Genomic DNA, 27129 nt, shown 5'->3' on the forward strand with positions numbered 1-27129 from the left:
GTGGTCATTTTAAAATATACAGTCTAATTAACGTATTTAACACGTTTGGATTAATCTACAAGTTTAATATCCGACTAATCCTTGGGAGTAATTTTTCCAAGCAAATATTTAGTGGTTATAGCTTCTCAAATGTGACAAGTTTGAGCTTTTTCTTTCCTTGCAATGTTGTACAGAATTGCTTGGGGTTATCGTCGGGCAAAAAGGACCTTGCTCTAGGAAATTGAGATGGACGAGTTATTAGTAATACTTAATAATTAGAACAATAATTTGAAATTATTTCCAAACAGAAACATTACAAGCAGAGTCTGTGGCACACAGGTTTATTTAACAATATGGTATATAAGTACGAAATGAGCCATTTGAACCAGTTTGTACAGTGATTTCATTCTTATTTTCTGCATATTTACAGTACTGTCAGCTGCATGATTTACATTAGAGAACAGTTCATCATCAATTCAAGTTTAATGCAAGAGAGAAAATGATGCACAAAACTCTCTGAACACAAATCAGCAGTCAAACAGGTTAATTTCCCCACCACAGGCAAAAGAGTTTCAGGACTTGATGAGAATTTCTTTTGACTGCAGGAGAGATGAAGTAATTTTTTTTCAAACATTTGCAAGACAAATACTGGGCCCAGGCCTAAAAAGAACATTCCGGCACCTGTGAACATTAACAAGCTTCGACGCAGGTTTCTCTTACACCTGCCTTGTGTGTTTGGGTGTGTGCAATAGTTCCTAGATCTATACAAATACATTTATCTCCCATAGACTCTGCAAACAGGAAAGAAATTAAGGCTTTCCCAAAGGCAGTCCTTTTGAAAAATGGCATATTATAATAAATTAGCCAGGAATAGAGAAACTGAGAAAGGTGAAACCTGGCAAAAAAAAAAAAAAAAAAATTCCAGACAAATAATTTTACAGTCTTCTCAACACAAATACGATATTAATTTGCAAAGGTACAAAATAAAAAAAGGAATAATAAAATGAAATATTTTTTGTTTTGAGAAGTTTTGTTAAAAAAGTCAATACCAGAGCATAACAAATGAAAAACAAATTAAAACAACACAAAGACCAGGGCAAATTCTTGCATGGCTGGTCTGAACCAAAAATATATTCTTTGTGTCTTTGTTGTCTTCTTTTCAACAGCAAGTATTAAATCACTTTCTGTTTTGGAAGAAAAAGCAGTCCCTTGGTTTAAGGAAAGTTCACAGGCTGTAGGCCTCGTATGACTCGTATGTTTGTATTTCTTTTAGCTTTGTACACCAGAAAGTACAAAAAATTCTAAGCTGAAAACAGAACTGAGACCTTTCTTCTGTCCCAAAATGCTACAATCCTTCAACAAATTTCTCCAGCGTGTCTCCTGTCGTGTCGCCCACCATACCCATGTCATTACTCAACCCTCCTCTGTTTGGTGTGTTAAGTTGCGGGAGCATGGCACTCTGCTCCGGTGTTCCCATGTGTCCCTGCTCCATGGAGCCCGACATTTGGCCTCCGAGGCTGGGGTGGGGAGAGCTGGAGTGGAGGGCGCCGTGCTGAGGTGAGGGCTGAGGCTGTATCCTTGGGGAGGGACTGGAATGTGGGGGCTGTTGTGAAGGCGGACGGGGCGATTGCACTGGGGCTGGGGAGCGTACTTGGTTTCCCAGGGTGTTTGCCATTGTCTGGCCAGGTAAGTGAGCTCCTCCCTGGGCTTGGCCTTGGAGCATGTGAGGTTGTGGACTCATCGAGTTAGCCTGCGCTGGAGAGCCCATCTGCTGCTTTAACATCTGCTGCTGCTGTTGCTGCTGGAGCATGCGCTGCTGGAGGAGGTTCTGGGGCCCATCCATGCCCATGCCAGGTTGACCCATTTGAGATGTGGGAGGGAGTTGTCCCATAGGCCCCCCGCCGCCTTGCATAGCCATTTGCTGCTGCATACGGAGCTGGGAGTAGCTTGCTGGCCCTGGCTGCTGCTGGGGGAACTGACCATGGCCCTGGGGCATGCCTCCCTGTTGCTGCTGCTGCTGCTGCTGTGCCGCCTGCTGCTGCATCTGCTGCATCCTGAGCAGCTGCTGTCTGCGGTACAGTTGGGGATTGCCGTTTTGAGCGGCATTCATCATTTGGCCTTGGGGACCCATGTTTGCCATGCCCTGGGGTCCTGCCTGCTGAGGAGGCTGCTGCTGAGGTGCCATCACTGGCCTCTGCACCTGGTTTGCCATGGCCGCCATGGCCTGCATTCCTGCCTGGGACCCCAGCATGGCCTGAGCATTCTGCTGCTGCTGCTGCTGTTGCGCCTGCTGCTGTTGCTGCGGCTGGGTGGCTTGGTACTTGGCCGTCCTCTGTTTAATGAAAGCAGCCATGAGGTGGGGATTAGACTTGAGGATGTTTAGGACTTGCTGTTGCTGCTGTGGGGAGCTGGGAGATTTGAGGGTGCGCAGTAATTCCTGCAGGGCACTGGGAGGAATGTTGCCAGGTATCCCCCTTGGCATGTTTTGCTGCTGCGGTGTCATGCCCTGCTGAGAGGGACCCTGGGAGGGCATGACCCCAGGCATTTGGAGACCTTGTTGATGGGGTATCATGGGCCTCTGCATGAGCTGGCCCTGCTGGGTCATGGGGGTTCCCTGAGCCTGCTGAGGGGCCATGGGGCCCTGTTGAGGAGGGACCTGTGGCTGATGACCCTGGGGATTCTGCATGGGATTCTGCATCCCTGGACCCCATTGGCCTTGCTGCATAGCCTGCATCACCTGGGGCCCCCGTGGCCCCTGCATCATCTGCATCTGACCCTGCATGGGTCCCATCATGCGTGGGTGGTTCATGGGCATCCCGTTCATGGCATAATTCTGTTGTTGCTGTTGCTGCTGCTGCTGCTTCGCCTTGGCTACCATCTCGATCTGTTTGGCCACCTTCAGAGCTGCCAGCAGTGGCTGCTGTTGTTGCTGTTGCTGCTGCTGCTGCGGTGGTGGTTGCTGAGGCTGAGGCTGCTGTTGGTGGGGCATGTTAGGCAGAGGTGATTGCTGCTGATGGAGAGGGGATGACTGAGGCCCCGGTTTGCCCTGCGGCACCGGTGTAGGGGGCTGGCTGCTGCGGCCGTTGTTGGGGAAGCCTTGGGCGATATTGGCAGGGTTTGGTGGCTGCTGTTGTTGAGGCTGATTGGGCATGGGCTGGGGAGTCTGTGGTGTATTAGGCTGCTGCACAGAGTTTGGGGTGTCAGGGGCAGCTGAGGTAGGTGGAGATGGCATGGGCATTCCCCTTCCAGCCATGGTGGCCATCCTGCGGCGCATCATCTGAGCCTGCTGGAGCCTGTGCTGCAGCTGCTGCTGACGGAGTTTGTGCTTGATGTTAAGACAGAAGGGAACAGGACACTTGTTCTCCTGACAGTGCTTGGCGTGATAACAACATAAAGCGATGAGCTGCTTGCACACAGGGCAACCGCCATTGGTCTTGCGCTTGCAGCCTTTGGTGTGCTGAACCACCCTCTTCATCTTCTGGCATGAAGGAAGAGAGCAGTTGGCATTGCGACACTGGCAGGCATGGACCAGGGACTGGATGCAGCGCTGGATGCTGAGACGACGGCTCTCCTGAGGGCTCTTGGAGGCCTCGCCACCCTGACCGTTGCTGTCATCGTCAAGACCCAGGCCCCACTTCACCATCTGGTGCTCATGGCCTTTAGCGTTGTAGCAGTTAATACATAAGTCATAGTCCTGATGAAAGGTAGAGACATAAAGGATGTGTCATTCAAAACCGATACAGAACATCTCAAAACATATTGGTAAAGTGTCATTACTCCTACCTCGCAGACGGTGCAGTGCCAGCGAGTCTCTACGTGGTGCTTGCACTCATTGCAGGTGTATACGAAGCGGTCCTGGCCTTGGTTGTGCAGCTCGACCAACATACACATGGTGCTCCATTTGCATCGCCTCAGTGAGCTGAACTCCCAGTGCTTGTCCCTGGCCAAAGTCAGAAAAGCGTCCCGACCATCCATCAGGTCACAGCTCAACAGAGGATCGGGGTCCATGATGGGTGGCAGGGTGTTAATGACTGGCCCGGCATGGAGGTGGATAACAAAAAACACCTGGTAGTAGAAGGGAGGAGAAATGTGTCAGATAGATGTGCCTGGATGTGAAGGAGCTCTTACATGCAATTATTTGATCACCAATTCAACCCATCAGCTTGGCTTAAAAAGTATCAAGTGTAAAAAAACAACGATGCATGAAATCGAATACGTTTCAGAAATATCTGGTCAGTTTCCCACCTCCTTATGTTTCTCCATGGTGGCATAGAGCTTCTGGGACAGGTCGTTGGCTACATTCGGCATCCCAGGCTTCTTCTTATTGGCTCGGCTGACGCTGCTCTTGTTTTTGTTGGTTTTCTTGTTATTCTTCTTTTTGGCATTCTTGCTGTCAGCTTGGGCCCCCTTGAAAGAGACATGAAGGTTCAGAGAGATTGCACAACAAGACAAGATGAGGTTATGCAATTAAGCGGAGTGGTTATACAATGCCTGACTGACTGCGAAAAGCTTTTATATTAGGAACACTTGAGGATGATACAATCTGGGGTGAAACAGAGGCCTAAGCAGGCTGTTGATTTTGGCATAACAAGAGCATTCCTTTTCTAAAATTCATTTAAAAATGCTCAATCCGCCTTTCCATCTAAATCACCTCTGTTGTCTCAGAGGAGGCCGTGTTCTCCTCCTTCTTCCTCTCTTCCTCCTCCTGCTCCAGCTCCTTGATGCTCTCCTCCAGTACATTAGGCCAAAAGTCACCCTCAAAGTATGGTAGCTCATTGGCACTGGTCAGCCGGTCTTCTGTTGCCTGTTTGAAAATGTCCTGAACACAGACACACAAGACTTCCATCAGACAAGATAGTAACAACTTTTAAAGAGAATGGGCCTCATTCACTACTGTATGCATAAAAGTGTTCTTACTTTACGCACAAAATAAGTGCACAACGCAAAACTATCATTTGGAATGACTCCAGAGTGTTACAATAAACCAAAAAGTCCATATTTATTGAAAAAACAGATGCAATCACTTCTAAAATTCATGTTTCAATCTAGCCATACATTATGCTTCAATCTACATGTAATCTCTACATTTGTTAGCATTTCGCCTTTCAAAAATAAATGTGTTCACCCTCCCACTGGCCGGCACGCTCCTGTATTATCTGGGTGTTCTGTCTGCAAGTTTTATTAAGTTTAATTTAAAACTTTCAACAGGATTTTGAAAGCATACAGTTTAGAAAAAAATTCAAATCCTGAACTGAAAATGAACATTCAAAATAGAAACTACTGGAGCATACTGTAAAGATTAGCCTAAATTATTTAACTATAGATCGTCTTAGATTTGTGGTTTTTGTTCCCTTTTTTTTTTTTTGCAATAAACTATACCAAACACAAGGGGGAGCCCCTTACACTGCACACTTCTGGACAGGACACAGTGGCATGCTGATAACTAGTATAGGTATAGAAAAGAGCCTTATAGACAAATACTTAACACAGTTGATATCCACATCTCTAGGAAAGTAGTTTCCACTTTAAATATACATTTAAAAATTCATCCAATTAGTCTTATTTGTGTTTTCAAGACATATTCTTAGATTTTATCATTTCCACCTGCGAAAATTCCATCAGATCCAACGTACCCTTATAAATTAAATTAACCTACATCCCTGCTTATGATATATGGTTAATGCTTGCCGTAATGAAGCCAACATGAGGTGTGTGTGCCAGAAAACGACGTCATCAGGCTTGCGAGTGTGAGCTCTCCGCAAGTTAGTGCTTGGTTGCAGGTCGGACATGATTGTTGAATAGTTAACTGATAAAAGCACTATTAATTTTACATTTCTTAAAGGTGATAAAATACATTTATTTATGAGATAACGGTACCACGCATGAGTATAGGTAAAGCTTTATTCAGACATCTGCAACACTGAACCACAATCGAATAGAAAAAATCTTGTTGCAGTACTATATGAAGCGACAAAATAAACGTAATTATTACAAATAGCAAGATAATACCACATACATAATATTAAACCAAAATAAATTGTGTAATGTTTCCGCCTATTAGAAGTAGACAAAACATCAAATCTATACAGTTATATGGTATGGCTGTCACCGGTGTCTGTGTCTTACTCACTGTACAGCTATAACTGGTTAACTTACAATCTTGAGAAACACAAAGATGTAAAGATGTGGACATTTTCTGACCTTGTAATCATGTAGGATCCTCTCAGCAAATGCCTTGTCCAGCATCTTTCTGTACCACTCCTGGAGCCTCTTGGGCTTGGGGATCTTCTGGTCAGGAGGGTGGCAGTGAAAAATGTAGTCATCTCCTTCACTGGGTGGGCAGGCCCAGATGTGACCCATCACATACCTGAGGGCAACAAGACTTATCAGCCACTTGCAGGAATGAGATACACAGCATTAGTGGAAATGGTGTGAAACGCTAGACTGTGAAAAGTTACTCTGAACGTACCCCAGTTTCTTCACATACTCCAGGTAGCCTATTAAGATCTCGTGGTAAACTGCAGTCCTTAGTACACGTGGCCTGAAGAAGTGAATACTGTCGAGGTATGATATGTAAACCCGTCTGCAAAGCAAATATGGAGAATTTAATTAATGAAGAGAAATGCACACAAAATAAAAGGAAAACTGCGTGAATGATTCTTCTTATACCTGGTATTTGGAAAGGGGCATTCTGAGCCGTACTCCTGGACATGCATGCCAAAGAAACAAACGTCCACCCCGTCTATTTCCTCAAATGCAAAAAGTGCTTTGGTTCTGTAAGGGAAGGTCTCCACCATCTCGCCCGAGTCCACAAACCTGTGGAAACAGAGGACATTGTGATGCGTCTTTCATTTCCTTCCGTCACTACTTTAGTTTAAACATCCTTGTTCACTTTGAGGACGGTGAGGAAAGTGCTTATAAACCTCACATGAGGAAAGTTAATCAGCGGTGTGTGGTGTAGTTTGGTGGAGGAGAAACACAATTTATCAGCAGGTGAGAACCTTACCTAGACTTCATGCCAGGCTTAATCTCCACATTTTTGTCAGAGCTGGCCACCACTCGCACAAACACCTCACCAGCCTCTGGGTGGTTCTGCCTTTTCAAGTACTTATTCACTCGGTCCTCGATGTACGTCCCCAACCTTGTCGACTGCAGCCCTTTGTACAGACCAGCGCGGACACAACAACAAAACGTAGTTAATACCTGGCAGAGTGTAAACATTGTGTGAAGGAAAATGGAATTTCATTTATTATATGAAACTTACTTCTGGCTGAAAACTTGTTCTCCTTTCTCGCTTTGCCAGACTTCTTTAGACAGTTGTCACATATAAAGCTAGAAGAAGAAAGATTAAACAGCAGTTTAGATTCAACATACAGTAACATAACCCAGCAAAGTAAGAAGTTAGAGTTGTGTACTCTGCAGGAAAGAATTTTGTGAATGTTGTACATGGACTGTATATGCTTAAATGAATGGAAAGTTGTCCAACAGCCATAGTCATAGTTACCCTGTTGGCCAAATGACGTCGTAGTGCAGCACGCAGATCTGATGCATCTTTCGTCCACAGTCTTTACATTCAACAAACCTGGCGAGGACAAATATTACCTTTTTGTGTTTTCATTGGAAGCAGTAGTAGCAGCAGTGGAAGAACCACTTCCATTACAGAAATGAGAGTCAAACTAAAGCTACAGTCCAGACAGCACTACTCACGGTTCAGGGTCCAACATGTCATTTTTCTTCTTCTCAAACTGCTCTTTTGATATCATGCTGTAAGGAAGAGAGATAAAAGAGACGACCAAGTTTATGTTGGCTCCTTCGTTTGAAATTCCTTTCTACAGAATAAAGTTGAGAGAAAAACAGCCTGATTATCTCGCAAGATGATCATCAGGTGGTGTTGAGCCGCCCGGGCCTGGTAACTTACGTCTGTGGCTGTGCCGGGTCGTCCCCCAGGGTCACACTGTTGCCCTGGATCTCGTTGAAGCACTTCTCACAAAAGTGATACCTGTCGGCAATAAGGCCATATTTGGGTGAACTGCAGCCAGCACACACAGTAGCAGCACAGGCAAACCAGCGTACGGGTGGCAGAATGCAGAGTAAACGGAGCACACGGCAACAACCGAGGACGGAACATGGGCAGCGGACAGACGGAGGGACACACACAGGCAGAGGGACATGTTAGTGACAGTTGAAATGGTCATGATCCAGCCACTCTCATTCAAACTTCAACAGAAATAGTGGAAAAACATGCTGAAATGTTAATAACGGAATATGAATGTCAACATCCACAAACGACCTAATGTCAACATGAAAGTATCTACATGTTGGAAAATGAAAAACAACAACAAAAAGAAAACACCACTTCATTGCAATCATTTATAACATAAGCAACATGCATTATAAGCCAATGAAGGGATGATATGGTCATGCAGGGGGACAGGATGAGTGATAATGCAAATGTCTGGGTCTCGTGAGGAAATTGCTATGCTACATGACTACAGTTATTTCATTTAAGTGAAGGGCATTTCAGTCCTAATACTTAAATCATTTAGATCTGGATTTATTCTATTCTTATTAAGTGATAAAACCTTGCTTAAAACATTTTGGACGATACAAGAAATCCATTACAGTCGCACAGTTTCTAACTTATTGATGGAAGTCTTGAATCATAAGTTGGTAAACCTTGCAGCGTTTAGTACCAAGTATGGAATATATAATATATTTATAAAATATGGAATGCAATAACGGAACAAAGTCTGCAATAATTGAATGGTGTTGCATTGGAATGATAAGAGGTGCAGAAGCAGATTCTGCACAGCAGGGGGAGCTTTGGTGCTAGTTCTTGGGCACAACATAGGTATGAGGTCAACAGGGCCAGATACTGTACATTTTGCATGGCCATAAAACACATCTCTGAGTGGTGTCTGAGACACCCCTATAAAGGAACGGTCATGTGAGTAAGGTGTTACACATTGTTAGTGACTTGTATGGCTCTATGTGAAAATGGTACATTTGACCGTGTTTTTCTTTGAGGATGAAGTTGCACACTTCCTCTTTATAACCCCCGCTTCACCATTTTACCCCTCTTCAGCCCCCGGCAGAGTAAGTATACAATTTTACCTGTTCTGGTAACTGAAGTAGGTGCCGTCCCTGGAAATGGTGCACAACTGTTTGCCATAGCAACACAGTGTCTGGGGTGAGAACTCGTACTGTGGAAACATCAGAGAAACAATCCATGTCATTGAAAAAAACCGGGTTGCACTCAAATTCCACACACAGGTAAATATAATGTGAACGGACAAGATAAATATAGTAAGGAGTGCATTTTTTTGTGTTTAACACCCATATGGTCTCACCTTCCTGCCACAGCAGTAGCCCAGGCCCTGCATGACGGGATCAATCTCCGCTTCAAACACTTCTGCCAGTTTGGTGCAGTACTTGTAGACACGGGATGTTTTTCGGTTATACAACCAGGCGTTGTTGAACATGAGCCACACATCGTCCACATACTGCCACGGTTCCTGGTACTGTCCCGTGTCCAGCTTGCGCTTGATGGTGGATAAGTCGATGGGATTCTTCACAATGTCAAAGTAGTCCTGTGAAACCGGAGACACACGTTTGCAGGAATGATCAAATCACGCTTCATAATATGTTCTTTGGTCTTGTAATAGGTAACAGAAGTATTGTGTGTGTAATTGTGGACACTCACAGGGATGCCTAGTAGCATGGGGTCTACAGGTTGCCTGAAGGGCAGCGACTCTGGGTCTTGCCTGTAGAGGGCCTCAAGTGTTGGCATTAGGGCTTGTCTCAGCTCCTCTGGTTTGAAAACTGGACCGACAATAATAAAGTTAATAGCAATCAAACACAAATGATACATCAGAGTTTGCAAATACAAAATGTTAAAGTCATACACGCTCTGTGTAAACTAAAAAAGTATATATTAACTTGATATTGCAATACATTTTATCACAAATTATTATATATTGTTACACACTTGACATACAAATCGGTCTTTGTTCTTACTTTTTTTGCGGTTCTGAGTGGTGGAGGTGCTTGATGTGCCATTGGCTCCACTTTCTTCCTCTTCTTTGGGTTCTGTCTTCATTTCCGGCTTCTTTTCCTCAGTTTCCATTGGTTCCTGCTTTGGCTCTACTGCATCTGGCTCCTCCTTCTTCACTAGCAGGGGTTTGGTTTCATCATCCTGCTATATGAATGCAACCACGGTTAATTAGCTATTCTACAGTGGTGAGTCAGGGAACAATCAAGTATTTATTGCAATTTTGGTTTTTAATTCTTTTCAAATTTAGGAGCCGCTCCCAGATCCGATTTCTTTTTTTGGTCATGAAACTCAAGCAGAACCGGTTGGATGACGTGGAGTTAGCAATAACAGGGGATCAGAGAGCAAATAGCTTTTATTCTGACCTACAGGAGACACAGGTAAGCTTCTTTCCACATTCTTACTAAATGTTGTAAATCACAAACACACCTCCATTTTCATATCTGGCTGTTTCTTTCCAGAGTTGCTGCTGTCGTCTTCTTCTTCTTTTACTTCAGGTTTGGCTTCAGTGCTGCTCATGTCTGGCAGGGCCTGCTGGGAGCTCAGCTCAGCCACAGAAGCTGGGGTGGGCGCTCTGTTATCTATACTCGCTGCTGCCTGGGACAACTTTAAGGAGAAGAGGAACAGACGTTATGATTACAATCATTTATAAATTAGTTCATACTGATGTATAAGCAAATTGAGGATCCACTTGTCAGTGGTCCTCTCTGAATAAATTCTCATTAAAATTCCTTTAAAATTGCTTGGTCAAAAGACCCGTCAGCTTTAACAGGAGCTAGCAAAAACTTAAGCGATACATGAGCTGTAATTAGTTTTCAGTGAGAACCAGTATCTCACCGGTGTGCTGGGGTGCTGTGCCTGCACTGAGGTGGGCTGCTGCATCTGGATGGGGGGTTCTGTCTGCGGCTGCAGGGGCGTGATCGGCTGGGAGGGGTCAGGTGTGCCCTTGGCTGAGGGGGGACCAGGGAGGCTACTGGGTATGTGGGTTGGGGTGGAGGAGGGCCCACCTGTGGAGGCAGGGGTAGAGGGCTGCTGTGGCACCTGGGCCTGTGCAGAAGCATGGTGCTGCTGCAGCTGCTGTTGCTGCTGCTGCTGCTGTTGCTGCTGCTGTTGTTGCTGCTGCTGCTGCTGCTGCTGCTGCTGCTGCTGCTGCTGCTGCTGCTGCTGCTGCTGCTGAGGCTGCATGCTGGCAGAGGCATTGGGTGGAGGGGTGGCGCCCAGGCTGGGCTGGGCTGTGGGGCCACAGGGCAGCTGGGATCCCAGTGCATTCAGAGGGAGGTTAGAGTTCTGTGGCTGCTGGAACAAAGAGGGATGTGGTTAGCGTACCAATACACACTATTCATCAAGCAGCCACGATCATAAGGCTGTGTTCAGACAGAAAAAGGCTAGGAGCATAGAGTACACCAGTACACTCACCTGTGTCACAGCAGCCTGTGTTATTGGCTGGCCCAAGCCTACATTCACATTCATTGCTCCACCTGCAGCAGCAGTGAACTGGCCCTGTGGTAGGAACTGGCCCTGGTTGGCCGGCTGAGCTACCATGTTGTTAGCATGACTTCCCATCATTCCTTGAGTCTGAGGCATCCTTGACGGGGACATACCCATCTGAAAAAGGGGAGAGAGATGAAACAGATTTAATTATTATGGCAGCAGGCCTCTAGTCTTCAACGCCTGTCAAGTAAACCAAAGTGAATGGAATGCAGCGTATATGCATGCTATCACTCGCTACCACTCTTTAACAAGGCCATGTGATGTAAATTACAAATAAACAATGTGCTGAATGAAATCACAGCATAGAAACAGCTCTAAAGGTAAATAGGAACATAAATAGCTGTAAATTAGTTAGTCACTTAAAGGAAAACACCACCGCATTTCCATACTGAACTATGTTCTGCTCTGATGTTAGACGAGGTGATACATACCTCCCTCTCCTCTGTGCGTGCACTCAATGGCTCTTGCGCGCACTCCGCGCAGCGCTAATTTGCTAGCATGTAGCTTGTCCTTAGGATCCAAAGGGGGGTGAAGTTAGAAGCGACCAAGCACTTCCACGTTGTCCCTATTTAAATATGGTTACGTGAGTAGTTACACGACCCAAGTTTGGTTACACAAAATTAAACATGCCAATTTTTCTAAGCGGATAACAAGGATTACTATATAATATGGCGGAATAACAACTGGAAGCACTTCGACGTCGGCGCAGTAATATCATCACTCAAAACATGACGGGACTATATACCTTCTGCTTGTTTTCACAACCCTGTACGATCCACGTTATAACCATGATGTTTGATTGTTCACAAACTATCTTACTACAACCTGATGCTTCCTCAACTGTGCACAAACTACTACAGCTGGTGCAGGCGACGGCGTGCAGGTCACGTAGGTTCTATTGACGGAAGTAAGAGGGGGAGCGGAGTGATGATATTACTGTGCCGACGTCGAAGTGCTTCCAGTTGTTATTCCGCCATACTATATAGTTATCCTTGTTATCCGCTTAGAAAAATTGGCATGTTTCATTTTGTGTAACCAAACTTGGGTCGTGTAACTACTCACGTAACCGTATTTAAATAGGGACAACGTGGAAGTGCTTGGTCGCTTCTAACTTCACCCCCCTTTGGATCCTAAGGAATATACCGGGACAAGCTACATGCTAGCAAATTAGCGCTGCGCGGAGTGCGCGCAAGAGCCATTGAGTGCACGCACAGAGGAGAGGGAGGTATGTATCACCTCGTCTAACATCAGAGCAGAACATAGTTCAGTATGGAAATGCGGTGGTGTTTTCCTTTAAGAAATTAACAAGTAGTCAAACAGCGTGAAACATTTCACAGTCAAGAGGAGTAAAAGGTAGAAGAAAGAGCCAAAGAATGACAGAGAAAATGGATAAAAGACCTAAACAACTGGGAGCAAAACAAACACAAAGGCAAGAACTGGAAAATGGTTCCAATAAGAAAAAGCTTAAAAAGAGAAAATAAAATGCAGGGAGGCAGAGGAGAAAGAACTAACCGCTGGGACGGAGCTCATGTTCATCTGCTGTGGATGGTTCATGGGGGAGGGAGCACGCGCTCCCATGGGTGCCTGAGACATCTGCGCATTCTGCATTGCCATTGGGTTAAACTGATTGATTCCTGTGGGAACAGATACACACCCAATTATATACTTGGTTATCATACTTGGGAGTTGTTGTAATTTAATAATCCATGTCCTAGTGGCCTGGCAGAGCTCACTTTAACATCAGAGCTCTGACAGATGTATCCAGCTTTAACTGGTTCGACAATCTGGTGAGCACAGGAAACTAAAATCTCACTTCACTGTTGAAATGCTTGACAGTGTTTTTATAAAAAACATTTAAACATCAATAAAAAAAGAACACTTAAGAACTAGGTAGATTAGCCAAAGGACATATGGTGTGATTTCTCTGGCTAACGACGGCTAAGAAAGCAAAGCGCTAACACCTACCTTGGGGCACCTGCATGCGGTTCATTATCTGATTTGGCATGTTGGGCATAGACACAGGTCCATCTGAGAGAAGACGGGATAAAGCAGTGTTCATTTATAAGTTACAGAAATGCTTTATACTCGTATCAACTGACAACTGGAGAATAGTTAGCCAGTGTTCTTGTCTTCAGTATTTGGTCACTTAGAGTGTAAAGAGTTTGGCTACTAACTGGGAGACCGGACGGCCTGTCCTGGGCCCATGGCGTTGGGCTGTGCCATTCCAGGTTGCTGAGGCCCAGCCGTGCCCACCATGCCAGGTTGTTTCTGGAGTCGTGAGCGCCTCTTCTCTTCCAACTCTTTCTGGATTTTGTAGATTTTCTCTGCCAGGAAGTGGTAATATTCATCCTAGTAAGAGGACAAATAGAAGAGAGAGCAAATAAAGACAGTTTAGAAGAATAATAAATGTGTCTTAATCTCTGGTGCAGGTTAAAAATGTCTGCTCTGGGAGTGTGGAGTTGGCGCCCCATGTACCGAGGCTAAGTCCTCACTGCAGCGACCCCGGTGTCGAATCCGACAGGTGGCCCCTTTTTGCACGTCATCCCCATCTCCTCATACTCATGTCTTAAAATGTTTGATTTGAAAGATCTTATAATCAAGCAAATCACACTGATTAAATGGTAGTTCATTCATTAGTCAGTATTTCATACAGTTTATAGAAAGTAAAAGAGCCTACGAAACATTTTCCTGTTTTTTCATTGGTGCATGTGTGTTAAAACAATACATATTTTTTGGCGTGTAAAAATATACATAGTAGGATGTTTCTTTTGTAAAAACCTCAACATGTTTTTTTATGTAAATGATTTTGTTAAACACCACACAAAATAATATCCACCTCTCTCGACTCAAACCGTCTCTACAGCCTGTCAGTCAGTCACCAAGGCAACACTGCTGTTTATGAAATGGGCACACGTCACTTCCTTCCTGTTTTGTTATGGTTGCGTGGACACTGCTGTATGTCATATTGTGATATTTTTCCATCTGCAATTTACAGATACTGGTTTCATACAAAGGTGTCCGACATACTATTATATTTCAAAGGGTTGTGGTGACTAAATATTATGTTGGTGAGGAGTTTCAGGCACAGCCAGTGGCTGAGTGTTCCTAGTAAAAAGACAAACACGACAGTTATCACAGTAAACGTCGATCTGCGGTCCAGCGGAAAAAGTATACCCGAAGATGAATGTCATCACAGGTCGTAATGGCGTCATAATAATACAACCACATCTTTTGGAGCTGCCCTAAACTGCGGCCATTTTGGAACGATATATTAGAAAATATACAGTGCATATTAAAACAGCGTCTCCATCTGTCATTTACAACTCTTTATCTTGGTGATTTACCAGATGGGATGGCAGGAAATGATAAAAAATGTTTTTTAAATAATGTCCGCAGCAACAAAAAAAGCAATCACCCGGAAGTGGCGGCAGTCAGACTCTCCCACAATCTCTAACTGGTTATGTATCATAAAATAAATTCATCAGATGGCCTTCTGACCTTCCTACTCAGATTAAAAAGAGACTTATATTATGCAAGATGGAAAAATGGTTGGTGTTCATGTTGAACGAGGGGAACCCCCCACCTTCAATTTTTTTTTTTTGGTTATTATTTTTTCTGGTCTTACAATTACTCTGTTTGATGGAGTATAATCCCAGATGCCTTCCAAGAGGCACATAATGTGTGGACAGAGTGGTGCTGAAAGGCACCTCCTGTGTGAATATTCTATGTTGATTGCCCTAGACTCTTGTTTATCTATGACATAAAACTAATAAAAAATATAAGTACATAAAAATGTTTTAAAAAAACAGAAGTGTGCATTATATTAGTTACCCTGCTGTTTGCCGACTCGTACATGTCACCCTCAACCTTGCGTGCATACGCCACCAGGTTCTCCATTCGCCGGTCCTTCAGTGCTGCGGGGTCTGGGGTGGGGAATATGGCTTGTACACTAAAGAGACAGCAGAGAAATAGAAAAGTCAGCAACAACCTGCACCACGTTCTGTTCTGTTTTCATGTGACATAACTTGAGCATTGAGAATACATCCTTTTACATTTTGGACTTACAGTTTGTGCACCAGGTGGGTGCGCAGGTCCTGAGTGACGTGTTCATGCCAGGCCTTTCTTACCCCCGAAGTAGAGAGAGGGGTGGCAGAGGCCAGGTTTCCCATCGCTCCCACTACCGACCCATCTGGCATCAGCTGACTATAAGGCAGAGAAAGACACAATTACTTATTAAATCATGATTACTGATACTTGCATAAATGGTTTCTATAATAATACAATGTGAACAAAATTTGAAATTTAGATTGTTATAAAATGTTTCTGTCCTGCAATATACATTAAGAGTATATAAATATATTACACCAAAATGAGAAGTCATAGAACTCCTTATCCTACATCTGTATATAAATTGCATGGCAGCTAGATAACATAAGGATCATGTCAGCACTACTTACTTGGAGAGTGCGGATGGTAAAGAGGAATCGGAGTGCATGCCAGCCTGGTCTGAAGAAGGGACACCCATGCCTCCTGCCATCTGGTTCATCTGATTAGCGCCTGATAAACACACATTCACAAGTGTTACAAGAAAATGGCTTAGCCACAGATTTATAGTATTGTTATCAATTGTAAAACAGAAATTAAGTCCTATCTATCCCATACCTAGTGGGTTCAGATTTCGCAGCTGCTGGTGCTGGCCCTGGGGGTTTTGTTGAGCCGAGCTCTGTCCCTGGACCTGGGCAGGGGACTGGTTCCCGTACGGCAGGCCAAGGGCAGCGTAGGCCCTCTGCATGGAGCTGGGGTCGATGTGTGTGGCTGCACTGTTGATGGCTGTGGCACTGGGCTGGCCAGGCCCTACTGAACTGATGGCGTTCTGCAGGCTGGCCCCAGGAGAACTTAACATGGCTGGAGGCGAAAGACAACGAAATAATTACGCCGTTTGTCAATCTTCATTTAAGCATTCAAGTAATACACTGTGATACTTGCGGAGTAACTGCTGCATTCACTGTCTCTTAATTTCTAAAGATCTGAACATATATGAATAGAAATCATGAAACACAAATAATTCACTTTAATATAGAATATGAATTGGCTTAAAGTACAAGGAATTTTATTTGACTTTTTTGTTCCGTCAACATACATACACAGAAATAGACATGCAACTACAATAAGAACAAAACTGAACAAGGTACATTTTATTTGTACAGATATAATTGTATGTAAATAAAATAATCAATGTATGCTCATCAGTATAAAAAAAATTAAGTAGAGAAATTAAATATTGCAGCAGTTTTTTTTTTCTTGTGTAAAAAAAAAAAAATCCCTCTACACAATAATGTCTTCCTGAGCTGCCTTCACCTAAATTCCGTACACTGCTCCCTGCTGTGTTGATTGCTGACAGGGAGCATGCTGCCTCTGTGGGGATTTAAATCTGTCATAGGGCCTTTTAACCAATCAGAGAGCATGCTCTCCCAAGACCCTGCCCCCACTGATAGCAGAGCCACGGAGCCCCTCCCCTGGGTGTCAGATTACAGGTCCAGCCTTTAGAGAGGAATCCTCTCACTGTTCAGGCTCTCGGCAGCACAGAGCTTTGGCAGAGAGACACAACCTGCAGGTGGCAGCACTTCATACCACGCACACTCATGAGGCCTGCTGCTGCTGAGCGACAACTGTCTTGTTGGACATTTACAAGCTTTCTTTTCTTCTTTTTTTAATAAAATTATATTTAAGCACAACATTTGTTCTCCATTGGCATTTAACTTAACCTGTATGCATTTTTATATGGATTTATAAATGAATAATAGCAATGGGGAGCTGCTGGAGATACTCACGTTGCTGGTTCCTCTTGTCACTAGCGTTCTTCAAAGGCAGGCAGACCGGACAGTCGTGCCGCGTGCAGTTCTTCCAGTGGGAGATGATCTGTCTAGATGATGCACAGTGAGCCACTGGGGGGGAAATACAAATCACACAGACACGTGGAGTGAGGTGTGGTAATTCAGTAATAAAGCACTATCTAATATTTCGATTAAGAACATTTATTCATACAACACCACAATAAATATGAGTCAAGTGGGTGTTGACTCAGTGACTCAAAGATAAAAAAAAAAAACAGCTAGACAGGGCTCCAGACTAACTTTTTACATTGGTGCACCTAACTTTTGGCACCGCAATAATAAACCTATTACCTATTCCCATATACAGTGGTCATTTCTAAACACATTTGGTCGATGACTATAAACAGGAATAGAAAAAAAAGTTTAAAAATAAACTTAAAATGCTCGTCTTTGGTGATATTATAAGCAGTGTTAAATGTTATTATCGTTTCTGACTCCTCGCTGCTTGGGTTTGTGGCTGCCTGGTGCTGAGATGCTGCAGGGAGGAGGGCTGCTCGGCCCACCATGCACCTGTCACGGTACCGGTTGTGTTTATAGTGCTTTTTTAAAGATTCTGAACGGCGATGCTCCGACGGAAAAGGCTGTGTTCCCAGCAAGGCTCTGGACGTACTCTTTGCAGTCAATGAATAATGTTGGCCCACCTGTGGCGAACGGGGGGTTTAATAAAACGACCGGTTCTCAAAACTACGCCTGACCGGACTGCCGGTTCGGAACACCAGCTCGGACGGAGAACGAGGGGTAAGACAGGATCGGGCGTCTTATGGAGCGAGGGGAGACAGGTGTCAACTTTCTGTACGAAAAAAAACGATCGACAGTTGTCTTCATTTTTGTTGCTCAAGTCACTCTGCCTGATTACTTTTCCTCACAAAAGATTCACCGATGAAGAGACCTGGATCAGAGCCAATCAGAGACAAAGGCCCGCCCCTACTCTGCCTCTGATTGGCTCAGACCGTGGTTTTTCTTCTTCGCCGTATGCTGTGGGGGAAAAAAACACATTTTGCTACACATAAACACACCGGTTTAATGTTAAAAGGAAAATGAAAGTAAAATAATTAGTCGCACGTCATGATTTTTGGTTGCATGTGCGTGCAAACCGGTCGCACTCTGGAGCCCTGCCAGATAAAGTGGTCAAACCCAGCACAACGTCATCTTCAAATACAGTGCATTCAAAACGAAACTAAACTACTACAGTACAATGTGCAAATTGCTATATAAAAGCAATTATACATGCAGTAAAACCATAAATGTGGTTAACTTAAATCTATACGCAGTATAAATATCCGATTTCAAAGTTCATCAACTTTGGATGACCGTCTTATGACTCATAGCTGTCAGAGGAAAGCTGCTCGTCACCAGCATAGATGACGAAAAGAGTACAACCATCATGACGGTCTATTGAATTCATGTTTGCTGTTGTTAGTCAGTCAATGGAGCATTTGGGCCTTAGCAAGTCAGGAGGGTAGAGTGGCTCTATTTAAACAATAAAACAAGAGTTAATTGCTGCAGCAGCATTCTGCTCTTATAAAATAGCAGTTCAACCTAGTAAAGAACATTAAAACGTCTTTAATCAAGGCTGTTTAATCATAATCTTGCCCCATCTGTCTTACAACAAAGCAATTTAGTTGTTTAATGTTTTAGGCATGCAGTTTTCATGAAACTTCCGTAATCAGTCGTCGGCCACATATAGATCCACAAACAATTTTGCTAAGGAGTTATATGGCAAGCAGTTATATGAAGAGGCAACAAGTGCTTCTGGCAGCTTGGGTGAACTCAAAGGTCTTCAACACTTTTTGCCGAGTTGTTCCTGTGATATGTAAAGCTACTGGCATCTCTCCCAAATCACAGGCTTTGATTCGGGTTGCTCTTAATACAGATGGTGCAGTTAACTCATCTGTGTATACATTCTTAGTAGGTTGGTTCAACAGATCAACCCGTTACATCACAGTCACATAAATGCTTTGATGTGTGACAATTTTCACTTGGCACATTAACAAATCTACATATCACATTCACTCACCCTGGCAGGACTTGCCAGCCTGGCAGTGGGTCATGTGGTTGAGGACGTTCTTCATGGTGCGGCAATGGGGCAGGGTGCAGGCCCGCACCTCCCCGTTGGCCTGCTCCCGCCGCTGGCACTTATGTGCGTGGAGCAACAGGACCAGCTGCTGCTGAATGAGTTTGCGCTTCTCGGGGTCCGCCGTTGGGCCCGCTGAAACGCCACCAGCCCCGGGGACCATGCCCACCGACGCTACCTGCTGCTGCATCTGGGACTGCGAACGCCAGCACAAACACAGGTTAGCCACAAATCAAAATGGCAGACTTTCTTCATTTCATACTTCCAGATTTTAAGTAAAAAGTCTCTTCTGACCAGCTTCAAATTGGCTACCAGGTGCAACCCATTGATGCTAATTAACCTAAATAATAAGGGACTGGGCCAGATACGATTAAAGTCACACTCACCATGTTTGGCACACTCCCAGCTCCCTTCAACTCAGCAGGGAATTGGGGCAGGTTGTTGGAAAGGCCTGTCTTGTTCTGGAGTTGTTGGGCGTTGACCCCACCTGCCCCCATCTGCTGCACCCCAGTCTGACCATACTGCTGGCCAAATGAAGCTCCTGACATCCCCATCTATAATAGACAATTGTGACAGAGTGAGGTCAGACAATTTGCATATAATGCAGCATACCATCACAGTAGATATATGTTATCTGCACTGAGATACTTTCAGTTATTGCATACACGCGGTACACATCATTCAAATTTAAACATATTGCACAACTCTGTCGAAATACTTTGGCTTTGTTCCCCAAATGTTTATCCATTATGTCCAAATCTGAATGAAAGTTCACACTGTAAGGAACATATTAAAGAATCCGCTGTTAAAAAACGCATTGAAAAGGATTTTCATTTGGGTCGTTTCAATTGATGAAGATAAATGGGTTCAAAATTGAAGGAAACACTTTTTTCAGGACAGTTAGTTCTAGAGCCTTGAAAACCAGAATGTCACATGGCACATGCATAGATCATGTGAGATAATATTACTGTATGCAACAAAAATTTAGATTTTTCTAAAAATGAAACCGATCGGTTGTTCTGTCTGGGGGCCGTTTACACGACGTTTTCAACATAATTCTGGCCTTTCATTTACACGCCAACGTCGTTTTCGGGGGCTGCAAACCAAAACGTTTGAAACCGGTTCCAGAGTGAAATCTTTTAAAAAGCAACTCCTGTGCCACAGCATATATTAGCAAAACTGGTCCCAGTGGAAGGGGTGACATTGAGGCTCCACTTCGCACATGTGTAATAAGTTTGCAGTCAAATAGCCATGCGCAAGTAAAGAAGACAACATTAACAATGGTGGATTACTGAGCTGTGTCGTTATCTCTGATTAAGGTATTATTAAGTGTAGACAGATTACTTACATGCACTGGGAAGGGCTATCTCTTACAAAGTTTCACCGCTAACTACTGGCCTGGCATGCATAATACAGTGCTTTAGGCCATGGGTTCCCAAACTCTATCAATGTGGGCCTCCCCTCTGAAAACAGTGACACCTCCGCACCTCCGCGCCCCCCCCCCCCCCCCCCTCCCCTCCCCGCCACGACAATCATTTTCAAATAATGATATTCACTTCAGTTAAGCCATTTAAATCGGTGCTATACTATGCAATGCAATGAGTTATCAATAAAAATGACAGCAAAACGGAATCCATTCAGAAGAAGCACTTTATCTGGCACTTATTGATATGTAAATATTCCACACAATTGTAGGGCAAGTCTGATGCCAGCAGCCGCGGTAATTCCAGCTCCAATAGCGTATCTTAAAGTTGCTGCAGTTAAAAAGCTCATAGTTGGATCTCGGGATCGAGCTGACGGTCCGCCGTGAGGCGAGCTACCGTCTGTCCCAGCCCCTGCCTCTCGGCGCCCCCTCGATGCTCTTAAAGGGATAGTTCAGAATTTTTGACATAAGACCTATTTTCCAAGTGAGCCGGTGTGTTCGAGACGTCTGGAGACGTTTTCAAGAAATTTCATTCAGTTCTTCTAGTTGCCGAGTTCGCTTATGCTATAGCTAGCGCGAGTCAATGGTTCTTAGCTAACAGTCTTGCCCACTCCACAGTGCACTCGAGGCAAATCCATTAAAACACTAGACTGTCGATGTACATATGTGTGTTGATAGAATAATATTTGAAACAAAACTAACCTTGCATCGCATGAATCATCAATTTTTTGAGGAACTAGTTTCTCAGCAGCAGCGGAACTTTACTTTGCTCCGTCGGACTCAAAACTCTAAGACGCGCAGCCCGAAATACTGCCCGTAAATAGGCAATCGAACCGGGCCAAACTGTCGGCACTTATACCCCCAAGGCTGTCTGAAAAGCCCTCGGAGCTCACTCAAACACCGGGCAGCCCACGGCCACGCGAAGCCACAATTACGCACCGCGAACCTGGTCCGTCCGGAGAACCGTAAACCCTTGGACGCGTTGCGGGGATTCCCTCCGGTAAAGAGACACATGAACAACGCCGAATATTCGGGCCTTGTGCCCTCAGAGCTGGGTGAAAAGCCCTTGGTCCTCACTCAAACACCGGGCAGCCCACGGCCACGCGAATCCACACATGCGGACTCTCCGTCGGACTTAAAACTCTAAGACGCGCCGCTCGCAATCCAGCCGGTAAACACGCGGCTCAACACCGCCGAACTCTCGGCACTTGTGCCCCCAAGGCTGTCTGAAAAGCCCTTGGAGCTCACTCAAACACCAGGCAGCTCACGGCCGCGCGAAGCCACAATTACGCACCGCGAAGCCAGACCTCTGCTCCGTCCATAGACCCGTAAACCCTCGGACGCATTGCGGGGAATCCCTCCGGTAAATAGACACAAAAACACCGCCGAACTCTCGGCCCTTATGCCCCCAGACCTGGGTGAAAAGCCCTTGGACCGCAGACCAACACCGGGCAGCGGGCGGCTCCGCGAATCCACACATGCGGACTCTCCGTCAGACTCAAAACTCTTAGACACGCCGCCCGAAATACTGCCCGTAAATAGGCAATCGAACCGGGACGAATTGTCGGGACTCATGCCCTCAGACCTGGGTGAAAAGCGCTCGGACCTCACTCAAACACCGGGCAGCCCACGGCCACGCGAAGCCACAATTACGCACCGCAAACCCAGACCTCTGCTCCGTCCATAGACCCGTAAACCCTCGGACGCGTTGCGGGGGATTCCCTCCTGGCACGACCAGTCTCCGTTTGTTCGGTCCCGGTTCTCAGCTCCAGCGGGGGCTATCTCGGTCTCCACAGACGCTCGTACACATTCTGCCCTTTGAGCATCCCTCTCACGCAATTCTTCCTCTGTATATTCAGGCTCGTACAGGTACGGTTGGGTTTGGGTGGAAAAAAACTCCTCATCAGAGTCTTCAAAAGTTTCAGTATATTCTCCAAAAGTGTCCATTTCTGTGAGATTGAAGAAACTAGCACTGCAGGCTACTCTGCGTCTGTAGCAATGACAGCAGGTAAACAAACTATTATAGAACCGGTAACTTATAAGTGCTAGGTGATATCACTCCGCCGCTGCCATAGCCAACTAGGAAGTATGACACGCTGCTGCTGCTGCTGAGACATAAATCCTTAAAAATGCAAGGTTGGTTTTATTTCAAACATTCTATCAACACATATGTACATCGATTAGGGCTGCACAAAAAATCGTTAAAAAATCGCGATCTCGATTCACACATACACGTGATCTCATTTCTACACACGGCGATTCTGAAGCATTTTATATCTCGAGCTGCATCACAAATGCTCCTATTTCCTTCCGGATTTTTTGAAGCGCCCCCAAACGCAGCACTGCCGCTGCCTCCTCCCTCAACCTATGGTAAAGCATCTTTACAACACGTGATTCAGTGGAGGAGGCCGTCTGCAGTTGAGTGTTTGGAAAGAGTGAAGGTACGTGTCCACAGGCAGCGGTGTTTCCCCGCGTCCCATTCATTGCGCCGGGCTCGACTCGCCGCCTCGGGAACGCTCGCGAACGCTCGCGAAAATCTTCTAAACTGAATGTTGTCGATCTAAAATAACAGATTCAGCAACTGCATAGCTTATTTCTCGCTTGAAATGTTTTCAGAAACACCTTTCGGTGAACTATTTTGTAAAATAAGAGAAAGTTTCCAAACGAGCCGCCATGTTGGTCTGCGTGAACTCGTCCAATCAGGTGCAGCCAAGTGTGCGCGTGATTGTATGAAGGAGAGCGCCTGTCAATCATCCTAGATCGACAACATTCAGTTTAGAAGATTTTCGCGACCGTTCGCGAGCGTTCGCGAGCGTTCCCGAGGCGGCGAGTCGAGCCCGGCTCCTCTGATTAGCATAAAGTAGATTCGACTTCAACTTTATGCAAATGAAGAGCGGCCAACTGATAAACACTGTACAACATGAGGGATTTCGGAAGATGATAAACACTCACAACAAACGGTACTAGATGCCCTCCCGGAACTACTTTTCAAAAATTGCGCTCCCGAACATGTACAATAAGCATCGGGCAGTGGTCGAGGCAGAATTGTGGGAAATCGATCATTTTCCCGCTACATCCGATTTATGGTCCAGTCGGACCATCGAGCCGTATTTGAGCCTAACGGTTCATTTTATAGCGCCTGATTCACTATCAGCCGCATGTTTTTTTACTTTTGTAAAAATTACTTATCTTCCAATGATAGAACTACTACTATGCCTCTGCCAAAGCAACAAACGTTTTTTTGTTTTGTTAAAGTTCATCAGTGCAATAAACATTTTGTGAAAAAAAATCGTGCAATAGAATCGTGATCTCAATTCTAAGCAAAAAAATCGTGATTCACATTTTTTCCAGAATCGTGCAGCCCTAACATCGATAGTCTGCCGTTACAATGGATTTGCCTCGGGTGCACTGTGGAGTGGGCAAAACTGTTTTTAATGCCATGCTAGCTAAAAACGATTGACTTGCGCTAGCCATAGCATAAGCGAACTCGGCAACTAGAAGAACTGAATGAAATTTCTTGAAAACGTCTCCTTACGTCTCAAACACACCGGCTCACTTGGAAAATAGGTCTTATGTCCAAAATTCTGAACTATCCCTTTAACTGAGTGTCCCGCGGGGTCCGAAGCGTTTACTTTAGAGTGTTAATTAGAGTGTTCAAAGCAGGCCCGGTCGCCTGAATACCGCAGCTAGGAATAATGGAATAGGACTCCGGTTCTATTTTGTGGGTTTTCTCTCTGAACTGGGGCCATGATTAAGAGGGACGGGCGGGGGCATTCGTATTGTGCCGCTAGAGGTGAAATTCTTGGAACGGCGCAAGACGGACGAAAGCGAAAGCATTTGCCAAGAATGTTTTCATTAATCAAGAACGAAAGTCGGAGGTTCGAAGACGATCAGATACCGTCGTAGTTCCGACCATAAACGATGCCAACTAGCGATCCGGCGGTGTTATTCCCATGACCCTCCGGGCAGCGTCCGGGAAACCAAAGTCTTTGGTGAAATAAATGAAAATGAAATAAACGTTTTTTCCTTCTTTTTTGAATCAACCTTCCGCGCCTCCCCTCAAATTATTTGGCGCCCCCCTGGGGAGGCGCGCCTCACAGTTTGGGAACCTCTGCTTTAGGCTATTTTTTGCAGATACGTGTGAATGTCGGCGTTCTTTAGGGAGACAGTCGTCGTGTAAACGTAGTATTTTCTCTTCTGTTTAGTTACTAATGCTACTACCACTACTAAAAGCAAAAAAAAAAATGTATCCGAATAATTGATGGAATAATAATTTGATTACTAAAATAATCGATGGCCGCGGCCCTCAAGCATTTCATTTCTATGAAGCGGCATTATTGATTTATTGAATCCCTTTTTTTTCTTGGGGTTACGCTGAGTGGGGAGGGAGCAATGGAAAAGGATATCACATGCATATGCACACTGATTATTTTGCATACTGAAAAATAAAAAGTAGTCCTACAAAACAAAATAAAACTTAGAAAGCATTAAAAAAGCTATGTTAGCTACAACCTCTCTTGAAGCTGAATTAATTAAAGTAAAATATATTTCTGCAAAAATGCATACTTTTTTATTTTGAAATTGGCATTGGAGAGGGAATAATAAGCTTTCTTGTTCGGCCCTCAGAAGTAATTTATTCCGAGGGCCCTTAGCATGCATCTGTCTACTGCTTTTGCCTGGCTTTCTCCACGGTGGCCATAGCGGCAGCCTGCTTTGCTTCGCAGAGGTTCCCCACTGCCAGCAGTGCTCAGGCAGACAGAGCGAGCCCAGCCCAGCGGAGAAAGAGAAACGGGAGGAGACACACAGAAAGAAAGACCAGCTTGCTCAACAGCTGAGCAGAGCAGAGCACTGCACTGCCGCCTGCCCCTCCCCCCTCAGCTGCACAGAAACACAGATGCTTGCCTGCTGCCTCCCTCCCATTCACACATGAGCACGGCCTCATCCTCCTCTCACACGGATTCTCCCACTTGATGATCTGCACTTACTACAGAGGAGTCTCACCGGGGTAAGTACAGCACAGTCGCACAGGAAGGCTTCCAGTGTTTCCCCTCTCCTTGGTATGTCCTTTTCTGTTCCTCCCTCTACCCTGCCTCCCCCACCCAAACAACACACCGCAAACCGGCTCTTGTAAACGTGATTTACAACTCCATTATCAAAGGCCAAAGGCCCAGAGCGAGACGTCATATGAAAGCGATAGAGAGAAAAAAAACGAGTTGGCGGGAAAAGAGAACGTAAGAATTTTTGCAAATAAAGACTTAAATGGTGGAAAAGAAAGCGGGGGAAAAAAATCTGAAAGCAGAAAAGAAACGTGGTTCTTATTCACCTGTACATCATCATCTCCTAACCAGGAATACAAACGAGTGATGAATTAATGTCATTATTCACATGTGCTATTAATTTGTCACTATTAAGTATATGCATTTTTTAAAAGGCAGGGGGAAAAGTATCATCTGTGAGGAAGCCTTTTGGTTACCTTCTTTGAAAGAGACTAATATCCTATTTGCACAACATTTTTGCTGCCAAAATGTCCAAAGCATCTCAAAGACATTGCATTACAGCAAAAACTGGGACAGTTCTTTATCTGTGCTATTGCAACAACACATTCTCGGCAACCCAAACCCTCTAAACCAGCCCTCATTCCCTAAATCAGTGGCTCAGGGAATTCTACCTCACCATAGGCCTTTTTACACAAACGATTCCGCCGTAATGGCAGAAAGGTTAGTCAAAATATGCTGCGAACTTCACCGTTTATATAATTTGCTTTGCAGCGTAATGCCGCAACGGTGTCTCCGTTTACAAAGCAGTCGACTTTGCGGAACGAGTGAGACCTCACACGCCCGGTCGAGAGCAGCGCTGCCCATGTGACTTGTTAAAAGAGTGTCGGAAATACGATTAGCTGAATCGTATCAAAACAACTATGAAAGGTTAACTTCTTCGGATCTAAGCTTTGAGCTTGTTAAATCTGCCGGTAGCGCGTCACCCTGGTGACACGTCTTCACTACGCTGCGTCTTTTCCGCCTCGGCGGCTCGGGGCGTTTACAAAGAATGGCGTATTGGCTCTAATGACGCTGTGACTACCTCCGTTGCCATTTCAGAGATGTAACATTCTGTCACGCTTTTCCGCCTCGGTGAGCGTTTACACCGACGACGGGGCTGAAAAAAGGCATCATACTCCCGCAATGAAAAGGCAGTCTAAAAGGCGCTAATGATTGGGCCA

The 27129-nt window shown here is 45.0% G+C and overlaps 1 protein-coding gene across 6 annotated transcripts in view; it reads right to left on the reverse strand.

Moving 5' to 3' along the window:
- Positions 1-304: 304 nt before the first annotated feature.
- crebbpb (CREB binding lysine acetyltransferase b) overlaps positions 305-27129 on the reverse strand; it is a 40583-nt gene continuing 13758 nt past the window's right edge. The window contains exons 3-31 of one of the 6 annotated variants that reach the window (XM_084037331.1): positions 19876-20043; positions 19433-19685; positions 17353-17466; positions 16184-16426; positions 15979-16078; positions 15587-15724; positions 15353-15470; positions 13696-13870; positions 13487-13549; positions 13034-13155; positions 11447-11635; positions 10868-11323; positions 10460-10636; positions 9997-10174; positions 9683-9801; positions 9330-9569; positions 9094-9182; positions 7898-7978; positions 7687-7743; positions 7484-7561; positions 7242-7311; positions 6986-7146; positions 6649-6795; positions 6449-6562; positions 6181-6346; positions 4631-4798; positions 4225-4386; positions 3763-4044; positions 305-3673 (exon numbers count right to left, since the gene is read on the reverse strand). In XM_084037331.1, the coding sequence (XP_083893457.1) occupies positions 1325-3673; positions 3763-4044; positions 4225-4386; positions 4631-4798; positions 6181-6346; positions 6449-6562; positions 6649-6795; positions 6986-7146; positions 7242-7311; positions 7484-7561; positions 7687-7743; positions 7898-7978; positions 9094-9182; positions 9330-9569; positions 9683-9801; positions 9997-10174; positions 10460-10636; positions 10868-11323; positions 11447-11635; positions 13034-13155; positions 13487-13549; positions 13696-13870; positions 15353-15470; positions 15587-15724; positions 15979-16078; positions 16184-16426; positions 17353-17466; positions 19433-19685; positions 19876-20043 (6777 nt within the window). In that variant the 3' untranslated portion in view covers positions 305-1324. Of the gene's footprint in view, positions 3674-3762; positions 4045-4224; positions 4387-4630; positions 4799-6180; positions 6347-6448; positions 6563-6648; positions 6796-6985; positions 7147-7241; positions 7312-7483; positions 7562-7686; positions 7744-7897; positions 8009-9093; positions 9183-9329; positions 9570-9682; positions 9802-9996; positions 10178-10459; positions 10637-10867; positions 11327-11446; positions 11636-13033; positions 13156-13486; positions 13550-13695; positions 13871-15352; positions 15471-15586; positions 15725-15978; positions 16079-16183; positions 16427-17352; positions 17467-19432; positions 19686-19875; positions 20044-27129 lie in introns of all 6 variants that reach the window. The other 5 variants (XM_084037327.1, XM_084037330.1, XM_084037328.1 and 2 more) reach the window with 5 other exon arrangements.

The sequence above is a fragment of the Eutrigla gurnardus genome, assembly GCF_963514095.1.
Source record: "Eutrigla gurnardus genome assembly, chromosome: 20".
Lineage (NCBI taxonomy): Eukaryota > Metazoa > Chordata > Actinopteri > Perciformes > Triglidae > Eutrigla > Eutrigla gurnardus.